The sequence below is a fragment of the Barbus barbus genome (genome assembly GCF_936440315.1).
Source record: "Barbus barbus genome assembly, chromosome: 44".
In the NCBI taxonomy this organism is placed as follows: Eukaryota; Metazoa; Chordata; class Actinopteri; order Cypriniformes; family Cyprinidae; genus Barbus; species Barbus barbus.
In genome coordinates this window covers 9,333,212-9,351,122 of record NC_136722.1, presented here as the reverse complement: position 1 = coordinate 9,351,122, position 17,911 = coordinate 9,333,212, and the positions used below count along the sequence as shown (strand labels likewise).

Here is a 17,911-nt window from a genome sequence, read left to right as displayed (position 1 = left end):
TATTGATATCCAATAATTAGTTTTAACCGATAACCATCAACAATCATTATTTTAATCAAAAAACAGTATTCAACAGACGTAAATAAAAATATTATAAAATAACAATACAGGTACATCTCAAAAAAATTAGAATATTATGACATTTTGATGATTATGGCTTACAAATAATGAAAACCCAAAATTCTGTGTCTCAGAAAATTAGAATATTGCATAAGATCAATAAAAAAAAATGGATATTTTAAACAGAAATGCCAGGCTTCTGAAAAGTATGTTCATTTCTATGCACTCAATACTTGGTTGGGCCTCCTTTTGCATGAATTACTGCATCAATGCGGTGTGGCATGGAGGCAATCAGCCTGTGGCACTGCTCAGGTGTAATGGAAGCCCAGGTTGCTTTGATAGCGGCCTTCAGGTCACCTGCATTGTTGGGTCTGGTGTCTCTCATCTTCCTCTTGACAATACCCCATAGATTCTCTATGGGGTTCAGGTCAGGCGAGTTTGAAGGCCAATCAAGCACAGTAACACCATGGTGATTGAACCAGTTTTTTGTACCTTTGGCAGTGTGGGCAGGTGCCAAGTCCTGCTGGAAAATGAAATCAGCATCTCCATAAAGCTTGCCAGCAGAAGGAAGCATGAAGTGCTCTAACATTTCCTGGTAGATGGCTGCGTTGACTGTGGACTTCAGAAAACACAGTGGACCAACACCAGCAGATGACATAGCAGCCCAAATCATCACTGACTGTGGAAACTTCACACTGGACTTAAAGCAACATGGATTCTGTGCCTCTCCACTCTTCCTCCAGACTCTGGGACCTTGATTTCCAAATGAAATGCAAAATTTACTTCCGTCTGAAGTGGCTTGGTAGCCCTTTTCCTGAAGACGTCTGAGCGTGGTGACTCTTGATGCATCGACTCCAGCTTCAGTCCACTCCTTGTGAAGCTCTCCCAAGTGTTTGAATCAGCTTTGCTTGACAGTATTCTGAAGCTTGCGGTCATCCCTGTTGCTTGTGCACCCTTTCCTACCCAAATTCTTCCTTCCAGTCAACTTTGCATTTAATATGCTTTGATACAGCACTCTGTAAACAGCCACACCTTTCAGTAATGACCCTCTATGACTTACCCTCTTTGTCGAGGGCATCAATGTTCGTCTTCTGGATCATTGCCAAGTCAGCAGTCTTCCCCATTATTGTGGTTTCAAAGAACAAGAGATAACAGGAACTTGTATTGTAGGGATGGTCATTAATTGAAACTCAAATGTAAATATTCTAATATTTTGAGATACTGATTGTTGACTTTCATGAGCTGTAAGCTCTAATCATCAAAATTAAAACAAAAAAAAACTTTTGAAATATTTTACTTTACATGCAATGAATCTAAAATATATGAAAGTTTCACTTTTTGAAATGTTACAAGAAAAAAAGATTTTTTTTAGATGTACCTGTATATAAAAAAGCTCAACCTAAAGTATAGGCGTACAGAAAATAAAAGACGGAAAACTTTTGAAACATAGGATTTTATGTCAAAATTATGTCAAATCAGAGTTCCACTACTACTACTACTAGTACTGCTCCAGCATAGCATCCATAAAAAATGTGTAAACATTTCATTAACTGATATATGATTAGTTTGGATGATGCTTGCTATTTTATATTAAATAAAACATGGGGAAAAAAAATCTGGCACAGTGTAAATAAAATAAATGAAACTGCCCTAAAATAAATAAATGGCACTGAAACAATAAATGAATGGAAAAATCTGTAAAATAAAAAAATAAAAAAAACACTAGCATTCAAAGTCAAAGAAAACATCAGAAACATTTTACAACATTTTAAACAATCCAATATCACAATTTTTACTGTCCGCAGACTTGCATATCCTATTTTTAATGAAAACACAACTTGCTTTCAAAAATGCTTTTTGTTGTTGTTGTTGTTTTTTTTGCCTGAGCTTGACCAAAATTATTTTTTTCAAAACCATAAAAAAAAAGATTGCACAAAACGTTATTTTAAAAACTGTTAGTTTTTTTGTGTTTGAAAATTTGCCTTCATATAGGCCACTGAATACCAGGAATCAACCAATTGTGTGTGTGTGTGTGTGTGTGTGTGTTAAAGGTCAGAGTGCAGATAGTGAGATAAAGGTGTTGAAATCTTTTGCTTCAGTGTGTGTGTGCCAATGTCTGATGTGATGAATGGCTCCTCTGGTTGATAATGCAGATGGCAAATGAACACCAATGCTGAAAGGTACACCACCACACAGAAAGGCTGTAACAAAGAGCAACCTGCACTGAAATTCATCATAATTTCATAGAAATGTAAAGCTTTCATAAATAAGGATTGCTGTGATGGGGAGACAAACCATAATGTAGTATTTCTGTCTACTTCCTCTCTTCCTCACTATTCTTCAGTGTCTCTAAATGGAGGCTCTTGTTTCAGAGTGATAAATACCTCAGCTTAGTGCCAAAATAGTCTAAAAGCACCGCTGCCAGACAACAAAGTGCCTCTTTCGAGAGAGAGAAGCGATAGCAGAAAACCAAAAGAATTAATTCTGCAGTTTAACCCTGTTTCATACAGCTAGGTTATTGAACTTTACTGAGCTTGAACACGTCTTTCAAGCCTTAGTTTCAGGAAGAAACCAATTAGCCACACAGCAAAATGCCAATAGTTGCATGGCTTAGCAGACACAGTGTGAATGCTGATAGTCCGCTGAAAGTCAAGCATGCGTGTAATCTGTCTATATTAGGCCATCAGCGTTCCAGAGAGGTTGTGGTCCTCAGGAGGGCATTGTGGAAATGGAGAGGATATACGGATGAAATATAAACCAGAGGAAATGAATCAGGGTAATGTTAATGCAGTTGTCGACAGGAGAGGATGACAGTAACACAGAAAAAAATATATACAGACAAATGTACGCAAGCACAGTGGAGGAAAACCATGTATAGTCAGATCAAAAATGTAACATAGCATGCTATTTTATGTGCTCTTAAAAAAAAACTTTAAGTATGATGTGGGATTTTTTATTATAAACAAGCCCAAAATTCACTGGGACTCTTACAGTATATAAATCCTTATATATTATTTATCACAAACAAAGAAAAAAATTAGAATACTTTTCTTTTTTTTTTTTTTTTTAGACAGAACTGTTACACAAAGTCTGTAAACTATCAAAAACAGAGACATTTACTGGCCAAACAGAAAAACTTAGCCGATATATCGGCCTTGGCTATGTTGACCACTAGATTTTATAGTAGTAACAATAAGATGCGACAGGAATATTTTGTGAATACTGTTTATCATATATTGGCTACCAAGTAAAGTAAGAATTAAGGAAGGAAGGATAGCATGTAAGGAAGCATGTTAAGGAAGGATACCATGGTATTATTCAAAGTAATGCATGCAATGCATGATTACTGTAATCATTAGGAAGCATATCACAGTACCATGATTTCAGCATCTGATATCATCAATTAAATTCTCACAGTATTTATAAAGTAAGAAATGATGCGTTTATTATGTTTGCTAATGATGAACATTAAATGACCAGAGTATAACAGATTAATATGGTTTGTTGTCGGGTCAGGCTGGTCTGATTTGATGGTTTTAAGAGGGGTTTGGGGCACTTGTCAGCTGGTTAGGTTGGTATGCCCCTTTCCTTACTTTCTTCATTTTCAAACATCATTTTTTTATTTCCCTTGGAAAACCGTAGGGAGACTTTAAAGCTTCTGTCTTGTTGACAACATCTGGTCAACAGTCGGCTGAAAGTACTTTGAAAATTTAAATTTAGAACAGAGCACTGATAAAAAGTTAAATTAAAAATGAAAATAATGCATTAGCCACTTTTTTCAGCACAAGGTTGAGCAGCTGTGTAGAGCTGGAGTAGTGAGCCTCCGGTCACACAGATACGACTTCCCTTTCGCAACGCTCGCCAGCATTCACACAGTGATTTAGGAATGTGAGTGTTTGCGTTCGTGTGAGGGGTGAAAAGGAGACGCGCTGTAGCTACTGCAACTCCTACACTCAAATTTATGGCTCTATCTCCACGTTTCTGCCAGGAAGAGAGAGCAGTATAGATTACAAAAGCTCCTCTCACTCACACATCCACCAGACACACAATTTTCACACATCTCTGTCCTCTGAACACATTCGCCTCCAACACCAACGCAGAGAACTCTACAACCTGTGCAGAAGCACACACACTTTAAGCTCTTTAACACCTTTCAGAGAAGCTGATTCGCTCTAAAGGGATCTTGTATGCTGTAAATCCTTAAATCTGTCCTTACATTGGGCTTCAGCACTAACCAAAACAATCTGTGTTTTGACAGTTCAACTCGTGACTTCACTGGTGCACTCGGAGAACAAACAAGGATGTTGTACAGATCTCTTTCTATCCAAGAAAAGAGACACTTTCAAATCCCTTCACAGTCTTGGGTGTCCATTCGTTCTGGTTTTAAGATATGTTTACACGGAGGACTCACCAGGTTCTTGAGGAGGGTGGAGAGCTCTTTGGTCAGAGTGGAGAACTTAACGAAGGCCGTGCCCAGATCTGGATTATCCCGACTGATGAAGTTACTGCCAAACTTATCCAAAGCCTGGGCATACGTCTCTTCATTTTGAATATGATCTGATAAAAGAGCACAAACGAGCACAATCCAAACAAATCAACGTCATGCATTTGAAGAGTACACATCCTTGCTCAAGACTATGGTACCGTGTTGTCTAGTTCCTTGAAGACAGCATGAAATCATTCACTTCCTAGGTAAATTTTCCTGGTATAAATGTACATCATTCATCAGTGCAAATTATTTTGTACTCGAGGAATGTTAGCTTATATCAAATTGCAACCTCAAACTTTCTGCACCTTTGAAATAAAACTTTTCTGCTAATGTAACCACAATCAGTTTGGTTATCCATAATGGGAGTCATTCTATTAAACATTATATGCATCTTCCATTTTTATTAGAATTTTAGAGATTAATCAGACAAATAATGTATTTATCTATTGATAAATCCTATTGTGCTATAATCTAAATCAATACATTTTATTATACACTAGCATGGAAACGTTTAGGGTCGGGAGGATTTTTAAATGTCTCTTATGCTTATGCTCTTATGCTTACCAAGGCTGCATTTATTTGATGGAAAAAGGCAGTAAAAAGAATTTACACTGAAATATTACAATTTAAATTAAGTTTTATTTAAATTTATTCCTGTGATGCAAAGCTGAATTTCCAGCAGCTATTCCAGCAGACTTCAGTGTCACATGATCCTTCAGAAATTATTTTAATATGCTGATATGGTGCTCAAGAAACATTTCTTATTGTCAATGTTAAAAATAGTTGTGCTGCTTAATATTTTTGTGAAAACAATGGTCCATTTTTACTGGATTCTTTGAAGAATAAAAGTTAAAAGTAACAGCATTTATTAAAACACTATAAAAGAATAAACAAATATACATACATATATTGGGCCAGTTTTATTGTTATATTATTATTAGTAGTAGTAGTATATTTATAGGTACAAATCAATAACTGTGCATATTTAGCCAATTAACAGAAAAAAAATCCCCCTTAAAGTAATTACACAGTTCGATATGTATCTGTAAGATAAAAATGGATCCCGCTTTGTTTCATTTCAATAGAAAGATATATGGAAAAAACACATACACCTGAGCACAGAATGCATCTATACAATGTGAAAGAGATTAGGTAGGTGGGTGTTTGTGAGGGTGGACGAAACTAGCTGGTGTGGCGTCAGCCAGAAACATTTTCATGCTAAATGTAATCTTACCATTTATTTGACCTATAATACAAGCAATTTCATCAAGAATCACTAAAAATACTGGACACCACCATATAATAGACATTGCCTATTCGATATTAGTGATTATGAATTTAATAAGTGTGTTTATTTGTATTACATCTTCAACAAAACATACCTTGACCAGAGTTATAAATGGCTTTGACTGACTTCTTGACCTTCTGCAATGAAGTTCTGTCCTGATCCAAAGCCTGTGGACAAACAGATCAGAGTTCGGAATCACTAAACATGTACAATTGCGATATGCGGCATAGCAGGAACATGGCATGTTCAACATGTGATACTAAAAACTACTTTGGTAAATAAATAAAGCTACTTATAAACCACAAACAAACTCTGTCTATGCTGTACAATGCACAGAATTAGGCTATACTGACTCCATAACAATACTTTTACAAATTTTAACTAAGGAAAAAAAAAAACCAATAAACAAAAGTATCGATTTAGGCCATGTTTCTTGGAGCAGATGTTAAACAAATAGTTTGAGACAAAACATTCTCTATACATGTGTGTGTGAAACTTCAATTTCATGCACATTTCAAAGTGCCATGTCCTCACAGCCACAAGGTGCACCAAACTGCTGATCTTGTTGAGCAAGTTAGTTGTTGTCAAACACATTTACAGCCAGCTACCTCAAAAACAACACATCCTGTGTAATAGCACTGGCATTTAAAAGTAGTCCTTTGAGCTGCAGTAATGCATGAACACATGGTCTAACACGAGGCCAATACATTGGTCAAGCATTTTCATTTGGGCACTTGGGCATACAGCATGTTTTCACTTCTTTCTCCTTTATTTTCTCCTCAACAGACAGTGAACACAAATCAAACCAGAAAATTATGCAAAATCACTAACTAATCAGGAGAAAAGTTGTATTGCACTAATTAGGTCATGAGGCATTAACAATTCCTAATCTGAATTTTGGTTTTATGCAACCTAATCAGCATTCTCTCTCTCTCTCTCTCTCCCACACACACACACAAACACAGTCATCCTCTACACAGGACTAAACGGTGAGTTTCCAGCACAGATGATGCATGACATTAGAAGCTGTTATCAGTCAGTAAGCAGTGTGCCATGGGAGGATCGGCTGTCTTGTGTTGTTCCTGGTTTGAACTGCAATAACAAGAACATTTAACCCCTCACTCTCCACTGAAAGCTCATTCATATATATATATATAGATAGATAGAGATAGGATATATATATATAGATAGATAGAGACAGGATATATATATATAGATAGATAGAGATAGGATATATATATATAGATAGATAGAGATAGGATATATATATATAGATAGATAGAGATAGGATATATATATAGATAGATAGAGATAGGATATATATATAGATAGATAGAGATAGGATATATATATAAATAGAGATAGGAGATAGATAGATAGATAGATAGATAGATAGATAGATAGATAGATAGATAGATAGATAGATAGATAGATAGATAGATAGATAGATAGATAGATAGATAGATAGATAGATAGATAGATAGATAGATAGATAGATAGATATTAGGGCTGGGCGATATGGCTGAAAACTGTATCACGATATCAGTGTTTCATATCGGTCGATATCGATAATTATTGATATTTTTTTTAAGGTGGTACATCAAGTTCGTGGTATTACCAGTCTTGGCGGGGACGACGGTCTTGCATAATTTGCAGACGACATTTGGTCTGACTACGGTCAGACTTATAATATCCAAAAACTGCCATACTGGGAGCTGACTTTCTCTTTTATTTACAATTTCCTCGCTCGCTGCGGCACTCATTTTCTGCTTATGAAGAGGAATCCAGCAGACCAGCCAATAGGGTCTGGCTGCAGACGTGCACTCTCAGCCGCGCGTGCGCACTTTTTTTTTTTTTTTTTTTTTTGAGACAACGATATGGCGCAACCAAAACGTGATACTGTTACATGATTGGCTGTTAGCGTGTCACTCCCTACGTTGCTAGGTTACCAGAGAGCGAGTGCCTTTGTTAATGCAACCAAACTTGCTTCGCAGCCTTTGTTTTCTTCCGACGAAGAATAAAAAATATCGAACGTTTTATCGAACACATTTTTTATTGATATCGTTCACGTGTCTATCGCGATACATATCGTTATCGTTTTATCGCCCAGCCCTAATATATATATATATATATATATATATATATATATATATATATATATATATATATATATATATATATATATATATATATATATATATATATATATATATATATATATATATATATATATATATATATATACCTCTATCTATATATATATACAGTGAGGTCAATAAGTATTTGATAACCCTGTGATTTTGCAAGTTCTCTTACTTAGAAATCATGGAGGGGTCTACAATTTTCAGCATAGGTGCATTCCCACTGTGAGAGACAGAATCTAAAAATAAAAATCCGGAAATCACATTGTATGATTTTTTAACAATTTATTTGTGAATTACTGTGTCAAATAAGTATTTGATCACTTGAGTCAAAAAATTTTTATATTTGGTACAGAAGCCTTTGTTAACAATTACAGAGGTCAAACGTTTCCTGTAGTTCTTCAGCAGGTTTGCACACACTGCAGGAGGGATTTTGGTCCACTCCTCCATACAGATCTTCTCTAGATCTGTCAGGTTTCGGGGCTGTTGCTGAGCAACACGGAGTTTCAGCTCCCTCCAAAGATTTTCTATTGGATTTAGGTCTGGAGACTGGCTAGGCCACTCCAGAACCTTGATATGCTTCTTATGGAGCCACTCCTTGGTTTTCCTGGCTGTGTGCTTTGGGTCATTGTCATGTTGGAAGACCCAGCCATGACCCATCTTTAATGCTCTGACTGGTATATATGTATATATATGTATATGTATATATATATATATATATATAAAATCCAAAATATCAAATGTCATGAATGAATATTTACGGAGTAATTCCCTATTTAGTCCCTACATGCATACAACCAATCAGCTGAATAGCTGAAGAACAAATAATGTTGAAACTAGAAATGTATTTTCTATCGCTCTATCAAAACCATTGCATAGTAGGCCATACCTAAATTACCATAAATATTCGTTTTGCAAAGTATATGTGCCTGTTATTCAAGACGTACCAAAAATATCTCAATATGATTTTAGATTCTGGTTCTTAACAATTTTTCGTTTGATATGTTCAATATTAAGTCTCTGTATGGTTCGAACAATGTTTTCCAGCTGCCATTCCAGCTTACATGTTCATAAAGGCATAGAATCTGCCTTTTGCTTAACCCCTTAACTGTCAAGTTTTGAACATAGAGATTATAGAGCACTATTCAAACTTAAATGTTTATAATTCATGAACGAAAACATTTTGTAACATGATTTTTATGTACCATTTCCATGATAATGCAATGTCTGATTTTAAAATGGGTTTCAAAAGGATGAATTTTGAGATTTTAAGTTTTCAACTATATTATTTCTTATGATTTCTAAAGCGTGATAGGGAAAAAGGCAACTAGGAAAAATGTCAGAACTCCTGTTGATGTAGATTTTTCAGGTGCACTCGTCATAAATTAATCTATTAGTTTCCTACATAATTTTTTAACAAAAAAGGTGGAAAAATATCTATTTAGGAGTCTTAGACCTTTCCAATGATATATTGTTTGTATAGTTTGATTAGATTAGGATTTAATTGTAAAATAGTGAAGTAAATTTAGGTGTCCCGCTGAGGGGACGGGTGACAGTTAACAGGTTAAAAAATGCATGCTTTTAAACTCAGACTATGTTATTTCCCATTTCCTTATTAAATGACAAATTCTGTCAAAATCTGCTGTATGAAAAAAAAATTACAGTATTCCTTGAATAAATACAATGAATTGCTGAGAAAACAGTAAAAATACAGTAAAAATAAACTAGTAATTAGGGCTGGGCATCAATTCAGATGTCCCGATTTGATTCGATTTCGATTCACAAGCTCTCGATTCCATTCTCTCTCTTTTTTTTTTTTCTTTTTTTTTATTACATTCAGTGAATATAGTTTTAATGCAAAAGCTATTGATATTTCAAAAAAAAAAAAAAAAAAAAAAAAAAAAAACAGTAAACATCAGTTTACAAATGGTGAATTAATAAAAAGAAATTAAGAACCACAGGCCTGTATTTTAAACCTATTCTTTTTTTTTTTGTATAGGGTCCTTTCTTAAACAATAATAGGGCCCTATAAAATGTTCTTCTTAATTTTTCCGGTAATCAGATGAGGGCATTACACATTAATTTAATTTATCCTAATCAAATAAAAATTAAACCCTTTTACTTTTTGCCAAACAAAGTGCTGCACAACAGAGGTTTACTGTTAAAATTAACAAGAAAACAAATGGGTTTATTCCTTTAAAAATACAGATTTATTAATATTTATTAGTAGTACCAGCATTGAGTCTTATATTCTGACACAGTTTCTTAACGTTAAACTAAACTTTTATTTTGACTGGTTGCCATGAGGAACTTGCAGCTGTTGTGTATCATGTGATATGACGCATTTTTCTCAATTTAAACTGTAAAGTGCTAATGAAATTACTCTCAGAGCAGCTGGAGATGATATTCGTGTGTTAATATCATCATATAGTGAGACGGCAGAAGATGAAAACACCGCGAGCGTCGTCCGTGCTTTAGTATGTGTGTAGTAAACAAAACCGTCATTCATTCATTGATTGCGGAAATCATGGCGCCTTATGCATGATATCAAATGCTTCCACAGATTTATAGTATTCCTATAGAATTTCACCTGAGCATTACGAATCACGCGTATGGCTTTGTTCTTGGTTCTCATCAACAGTATCTCAGCCACGATAAGCACTGTATGAATGACAGGCTTTCTGTTGTGGCATCGCGCAAGGTAAATAAGGGTGACATCTAGTGGAGAAGACTAATGATAAGAATCACATTAATCAGATCTTATTTTAAATGTGTGCTGAAATAAATACCGGAAAAGATCTATTCACGGCTTTTGAGAATCGATATCGAATCGACATCATTAAAAAAAACAATTAATCGAAAAATCTATTTTTTTGCCCAGCCCTAGTAGTAAGTAGTAGTTTGATTGCCAATCAAACCAAAAATTTAAGAAAAAAAATAAAAAAGAACATTATAGGCCTACCAAACAAAAAGTAATAGTAATAGTTATTAATTCAGCTTTTCATCAAAGGAATAAATTACATTTTAATACATATTATAAAAGAAAATGTAAATTAAACATAATATTATTTCAAAATATTACCATTTTTACTGTATTTTTGATCAAATATATGCAGTCTTGCTGAGCATAAGCAAGAACTTTTTTTCAAAAACCATAAATATTAAAACTTGATAACCCCAAACTTTTAAACGGTAGCATATGTATAATTCAAAATATTTGTATATTAAATCAATTTTATTAAAATATTCCATGACTGAAAGCAATTTGTTGTAGACTTAATACCAGATGACAGATTTAGCTCATTTATATTCAAGAATATTCTGGTTTGATCATAAGGAAGACAGTAATTAACTGAAAAAACAACATTTTTACCCATCCCTAATACAAGTCACATCATAGTATAATGATAATGATAATGTAGTTTGATTGAGTGAGGACACACAATTCACTCAAAAACAGCTTTATTAAATCTAACATTTATTCAATTATGATCCTGAATGGAAATTGGGCAATTAAATTAGTTTGAGAGATGTTAGTTTATTGAGCGTAAAGTACAGTATTCCCATCTCACAATGGCTGCAATTAAAACAATGTCGATGTCATGCCACTGTAATAGCTGAGAGACAAAAGACACAACACACGACTGCACAAGGCCCGTTTAGATCTTCACCTCTCAGTGAAATCTGACAGCTCTCCTAAACATGGATACGTGGATAAACATGTCACCTGCATGGATGCCAGTGCTGGATTTACATTATCAATTTCTCATTTTTAATTAATATTGATTTCTTAAATCTCAAGATCAGTATTTTAGTCCATACTGTTTTCTGCTCATGCATTAACTACACAAAACATTATTTCTGTCATGACAGGTCTCGGAGGGATTGGCATGGTAATGTACATGACAATGTTAATGTGTTTTGGTCTTGGTAGAATAGATCTGCTACTCTGCTGCTGCTGCGGCAGAGCAAGTACCAAGACTTGCTATACTGCCAATGCATCCACTGCTGTGAGCATGTAATAAATACTGCTGCTGCACATATAACATAGGCCTATATGAAATAACCCATATATAACATACATGAATCACCCCTTAGCAGATCTCTACAGGTGGAGCTGGGGAAGGTGGAGGTTTTCTGAAGTGCGCTGCAAACTGTTACTACTGCACTACCCAAGTATTTGAATGTAAAGCAGCGAGCTCATTGGCTGCTGATACAAAAAGAACCAATTACTGCGCCATGTGATGTCAATACTGTAATTGTAAATAAATGGCATTCAATGATCCTCAATGATTACTAACCAATATCCACTAAACTGTTATGCTAAATTTGAATTTATATAATGTATAATGCAATATATAGTCCTGCTAACCTCAATAAAAATTATTTAGTGATATTTCAATGTATGGTTTTTCACAGACAATGAAAAACAAGGCCAAAACATTTCTTGACTGCTGAATGTTTAGTTGACCGCAGATTTTATGCTGTAGGAGGTCAAAGTTCACTGGTGAAGGCTGCCACATGTTTCCTGCTAACACTCTTATCCCGTCAACACAGAGCAGGCATTTCCTTCCCAAGCCAGAAATAAGTGCAAAAACCAACCCAAGCCTGACAACATACTGTTACACACAATACATAAAACCAAAATGCAACCCAACCTATACTGGACATCGAAAAAACTATTACATTTTAGTTTGTATTTATTTAGACATATTCTTAATATTGCTCATTTAATAGTTATTAGTTATATTTCGAGTTCTATAATTATTAAACATTTTTTATAGTATTACATTTTTGCCTTTTACTGAATATATTTGTGAAGTTTTATACTGGTTAGATATCTTTTGTATTTTCCCCAAATGCTGTGTTTTAATACTGATCAACTAATTTCACTGTTACAATTTAACAATGCATTAACATTATAACAATAACAGGGCCCTATAATATGCATTTTACTTTTTAACAAATTCGGTGTTGTCTTAATTTTTCTAGATTCTGTGTTTTATAAATAAAATAACAGTTTGTTACCATGGAGATAATAGTCCATATAGCAATATGTCTGATTGTACAGCACTACTCCTTTAAGTTTTTTCACCCAAATTCTGTGACATTCCACATTATAAAGTAAATTCCATTTTTATGACTGGATTCCACGAGTCCATCCATGTTTTCCGCATCTCTGAAATCATAGGGCCCTACCCTGGAAGTTCACCAAGTTTGCTTCAAAGCCTGCCCCACTCCACCGAGAGCAAATGTCCCTATACATATTTCACATCTCTTCCGACAATGGAAGCAAACCTCCCCCTGACAGACAAATGTGGGAATGTGACAAAGAAAGAAAACAATGTATTTAGCTTCTAAGGTCTCTGACACAGTGAATTATCACTTATTTTTCCACTACTTCAGGAAACTAATAGCCATTTCAAAAGAACATAAATCTCTTTAAAGCCCCAGCCAAATCCTCGGAGCTGTGTGTATTAGGGGTGTACACAGCATAGTTTGGATTTTATGAAGAATCACTTGCGTTCCAGCCAGATACTTTCAGGCCTGATGCAGCTGTAAGCATACGCAAAAGAGAAACGGAGGAGGAAGAAACAAAAGAACAGTTTTAAATGTAGCAGGCATGACTCGCAACATCCTCTTTGTGCCCCAGACACACAACTCTAGAATCTTCCACGCATAATGGAAATATTTAATCTCTCACTAAAGCCACTTTTTGTCTAATGCAACACACAAAATGAGCATTCATTCTCAGGCATTGCTCCTTAAATAGTTCATCTCTTTTTCATCCATTGCATTTACATTTACATTTACAAGACCAGACACTTTCATCTGTGACGCACAGTGGAGTAGCAGCAGTGACAGACACAGAGACTAAGTGCATCACAGCTGTTAGTATAGCATGGCTATACTGACCAATCATCATCCAGGACCAGAACTACCATTTTATAATAGTAATTCTGGATGCATTAGGGCAAAATAAGTCAAGAGAGAGAACCTGTAACCAAGAAGATGGGCATGCTGATACTACAAGACCACTATCCTCTACACAGAATGCCCCTCGAAACTCTTTCCCATGCAGCTTTTCTTTTCACAAGATGTGTGGTTTATTTGAGGATTACTGTGATGCTTTTATCAGCTAAATTAAATGCAACGTTTGTCCAAATCTGTTCCAATTAACAAACAAACTATCTACATTTTGGATGGCTTGAGGTTGAGTAAATCTTTTGCTAATTTTTGGGTGAACTACTCCTTTAAAATGGACAGATATATGTAAATAAATTAAACCAATAAATGAATAAAAATGAATAATAAAAAATACATGTATGCATACAAACATGTACACATTAAAACAAATATTTAATGGTGATGAAGATTAATGTATATATAATTCACAATAAATTACTGCATTACAAGTAATAAAGTTAAGCACTGATCTGATTAAGAACCTGTAACTTCAAAATAAGGGAATTACAATGATATTTCTCAATCCTTAGTGGGCAGCCTGTGGTTTCAGCTACACTGTTAAACCACTTAAATGTCGAGTGAAAAATATAACCTTACTACTCTTATAGCCAGCATGACCTACATATAGCCAGCATGACGCACACACATACACAAACAAATGAGCAAAATGGGACATAACCATTGAAAAATAAATGGATTAGCTGGCATATTTGTGATATAAAATATCGTTACTCAGATTTATGATGAAAAACATTTAGATCAGCTTCATTAGCTTCTGTGCTTAGAAAGCTAGAACAGCAAGCATGCCGAGTCTCTAAGGGCCAAATGAGTGAGCCTCTAAGGGAGCTTGCTAAACTAGGCTGTGCTGTGCTTGCTTTAAAGAGGAAGTTGGCGCTTCTGGATTCTGTGGTGAAGCCTCAAGGCAAGCGACAGTCACCGCTAGCGCCTCCACCCAGATGCTAAATCCGGCATGAGGCTGACACAAACGTTCCTTGGGCTGAACAGCATCCTCCTCCTACTACTCCTTCACACTGAGAGCCACGCTGACGCTAGCGGACACTGTTTACGCCCCAAGCATTACCAAGCCTGAAGATTATTTAACTGCATTGTCCAACCAAGCATAATGCTAACAAGCTATCTAGCAACACTAGATAGGCAAAGAGGGAAAAACAATACTGTGAAATCATTTATTGACTGTGATTTTATTTATTTTTACAGAATTTCTTGGTTTTTAATTTTAATCAGTGTTGCAGTTTTCATACAATATTGTGCAGTACAAGGCACACTTTCATTTAAAAACAATTCATTATTCGGGTCACTCGGGTTAACTGGGATCCCTTTAGGCCAGGTGATTATTTCTTAATTTAGTTTGCTTCAATGTGATCAAAATTCACAGGCTCCCAATTTGTTTTGTATCTGATTTTATCTGGTTCCAGTTTACTATCAAATAGCCTACATAATGGCAAAGAGAAGACCAAACTGCAATTGTTGTTGTTGTTGTTGTTGTTGTTGTTGTTGTTATTAAGGATTTACACTTCGTATCATTCAGTTTAAATACTAGATGAATAAAATCAATCAATCAATTAATCAGAGAGACAGTCTCCAATTTCAAAGACCGCAGTGTCAAATTTTGGACAACTATTGGTGCTTTAAATAATGATAAGTTGTTTATTTCCTACTTAAATTTTGGGCTAATTGAAAGCTACAATTCGACAGCTTGATCATTTCAAGTAAACCCATTCTTTTACACCTTGCTGTGAAACACCATGTATAGTTCAAAAGCAGTAATTTGCTCAGTAAAGTAAAACAAAACTGGCAACAGGAACAGCTGATGAAAACTCAGCAGGTGTCAAAATTAAATGTCAGTTTTGATTTCCCTGGTGTCATCATCAGCAGTGTTTACATGTTCCTCTTTAGAAGTGGAGATGAAGACTATGATGTTTAAACCTTTGACTTCAGTCACATATCAACTCTCCATAAGCATCTCAAAAAAAAGAGCACATCCAAAGCTGCAGAGATCACCCTCAAAGCACTACAAATGCACTTATTCAAATCAGCATATCTGACTGTTTCTTGATCCTTTCAGTAAACAACTAGATTTTTACTGCTTTTCTGATGAAAAACCGAAGTGATTCTTGCACTTGTAAAACTTATTTTCAACACTACCACACCAAAGCAACAACTCAAGCGAGTCTGCATTGATATAATCAAATGAACAATGTTTGCTTATCAGCTTAATGGCTTCAATTCTTCCAGCCGTGAGTTCCATCTGGTTGGAGCAGTCTGGGATCGGTCACGGACAACACTCAGGCTGAACCTCAAAGCCCAACTTTGTGACCTTCTTTCCTTGTTAAGAATGCCTGAATCATGATTATGTTCCTCACGGATAGACTTCCCATCTGCAGATCTGTCTGGCTCATGGGGTGGCAGTGATCAGACACACAGCCAAGCACACAGCTGTTTGGCTAACACCGCTGCAGGACGTATGTCACACAAGTATTTAAACACCAACCCCTACCGATATCTCAGCCTTGGCAACAGCAGTGTGGCATTTACTTCCTGATCTCTCTCTATCCACTAACCTCACGCTGTATCCTGACTGTCCATCACAAACACTCTTCACACACACACAAAAAATTATATAAATGACAAAATGCTCATTTTTGGGTGAACAATTATTTTAAGTTCAAATGAGCATGTGATGCAATGCATTTGTAAACATGTCAAATCCCGACTGAGCATTATATGCATTAAGTAGATAGAGATAAACATGTCTGACTTTGTCTGTCTGTCTCTTTAATGCACTGGCGAGGCATCTGAAGCTTACATGACTCTCATAGCTTTAACCTCTAGCATGACATCTGGCATTTCCACAGATGATAGCTTTATGGGATCGTGGATCTAATTTGAGTGCTGACAGAATGACAGAAAATGGGTACTGTGGATGAGGAGACCTTTAGGAGGACCAATCTGTGGAGTAGCTATTTCTGAGCAGGCTGTTGAATCACCATCTGATGCGTATTTGCGCTGATGTCTTATCACCAGCAGGACTCAAGGTAGCCACTGAATCATCTCCATTCAACACGACTGAAAATCATCAGTTCAGCAAGGCCTAGAGGAAATACACCATGTTTCTCTTGATAACCACTGTTTTTTGTTTTGTTTTGTTTTTTAACACGATAAACTCAAAAGTAGGAATTCATTAAAGCTGCAGTCCGTAACTTTCTTTGGTTAAAAATTATCCAAAATAAATTTGAGCAAGTGCATAACCAGCCAATGTTCAAAACTATCTCCTTACTTTAGCGAAATGCTTATGTTGTTAACATTAACAATTTGAGAAAAAGTATAACAGTAATAATAATTTGCACAGTTTGATGTGATATGAGCCAACCGATCATTAGATTTAATCACCATTTGTAGCGCACCATTTACTGTAATGCTTTTTTTCCCTCAGTTGGTCAGAACAAAAGTGGCAGACTTGTTATTTGGGCCATACTTCTAAGATGTAGGCTACAATCTGTGATTCCGAAGTACAGTATCCACACTGCGGTGACTGACAGCCACACATACTCATCAAAACATTAGATTCATCCACGCTGGAGCCATGCTCATTTTTAAGAAAAGAATTCTGCAAATATCTGCAATTGCAGGTTTCAAACAGAGATGGCGACAGAGGCAGAACTTATGGACAGCAGCTTTAAACTACCTTTGGACAAACATTAAATATATAATTTCAAAGTATGGGTCAGGATTGTCGACTACTAAAATGTAAAATAGTTATCCAACAACTAAATTAGCTAGTTTACACTCACCGTTTTAGTACCAGGTTGGACCCCCTGCCTTAATTCCACATGGCATAAATTCAACAAGGTAACAAAACAACACCATTGTTGGCTGCACATCCATGATGCAAGTCCCCCATTCCACCATATCCCAAAGGTGCTCTATTGGATTGAGGTCTGATGA

At 35.6% G+C, this 17,911-nt stretch overlaps 1 protein-coding gene across 2 annotated transcripts in view; it reads right to left on the bottom strand.

Moving 5' to 3' along the window:
• LOC306863553 (arf-GAP with SH3 domain, ANK repeat and PH domain-containing protein 1-like) overlaps nucleotides 1-17,911 on the bottom strand; it is a 74,192-nt gene that overhangs the window by 31,654 nt on the left and 24,627 nt on the right. For both annotated transcript variants that reach the window (XM_079406956.1, XM_079406955.1), the window contains exons 2-3: nucleotides 5,932-6,004; nucleotides 4,472-4,617 (exon numbers count right to left, since the gene is read on the bottom strand). In XM_079406956.1, the coding sequence (XP_079263082.1) occupies nucleotides 4,472-4,617; nucleotides 5,932-6,004 (219 nt within the window). The remainder of the gene's footprint in view (nucleotides 1-4,471; nucleotides 4,618-5,931; nucleotides 6,005-17,911) is intronic.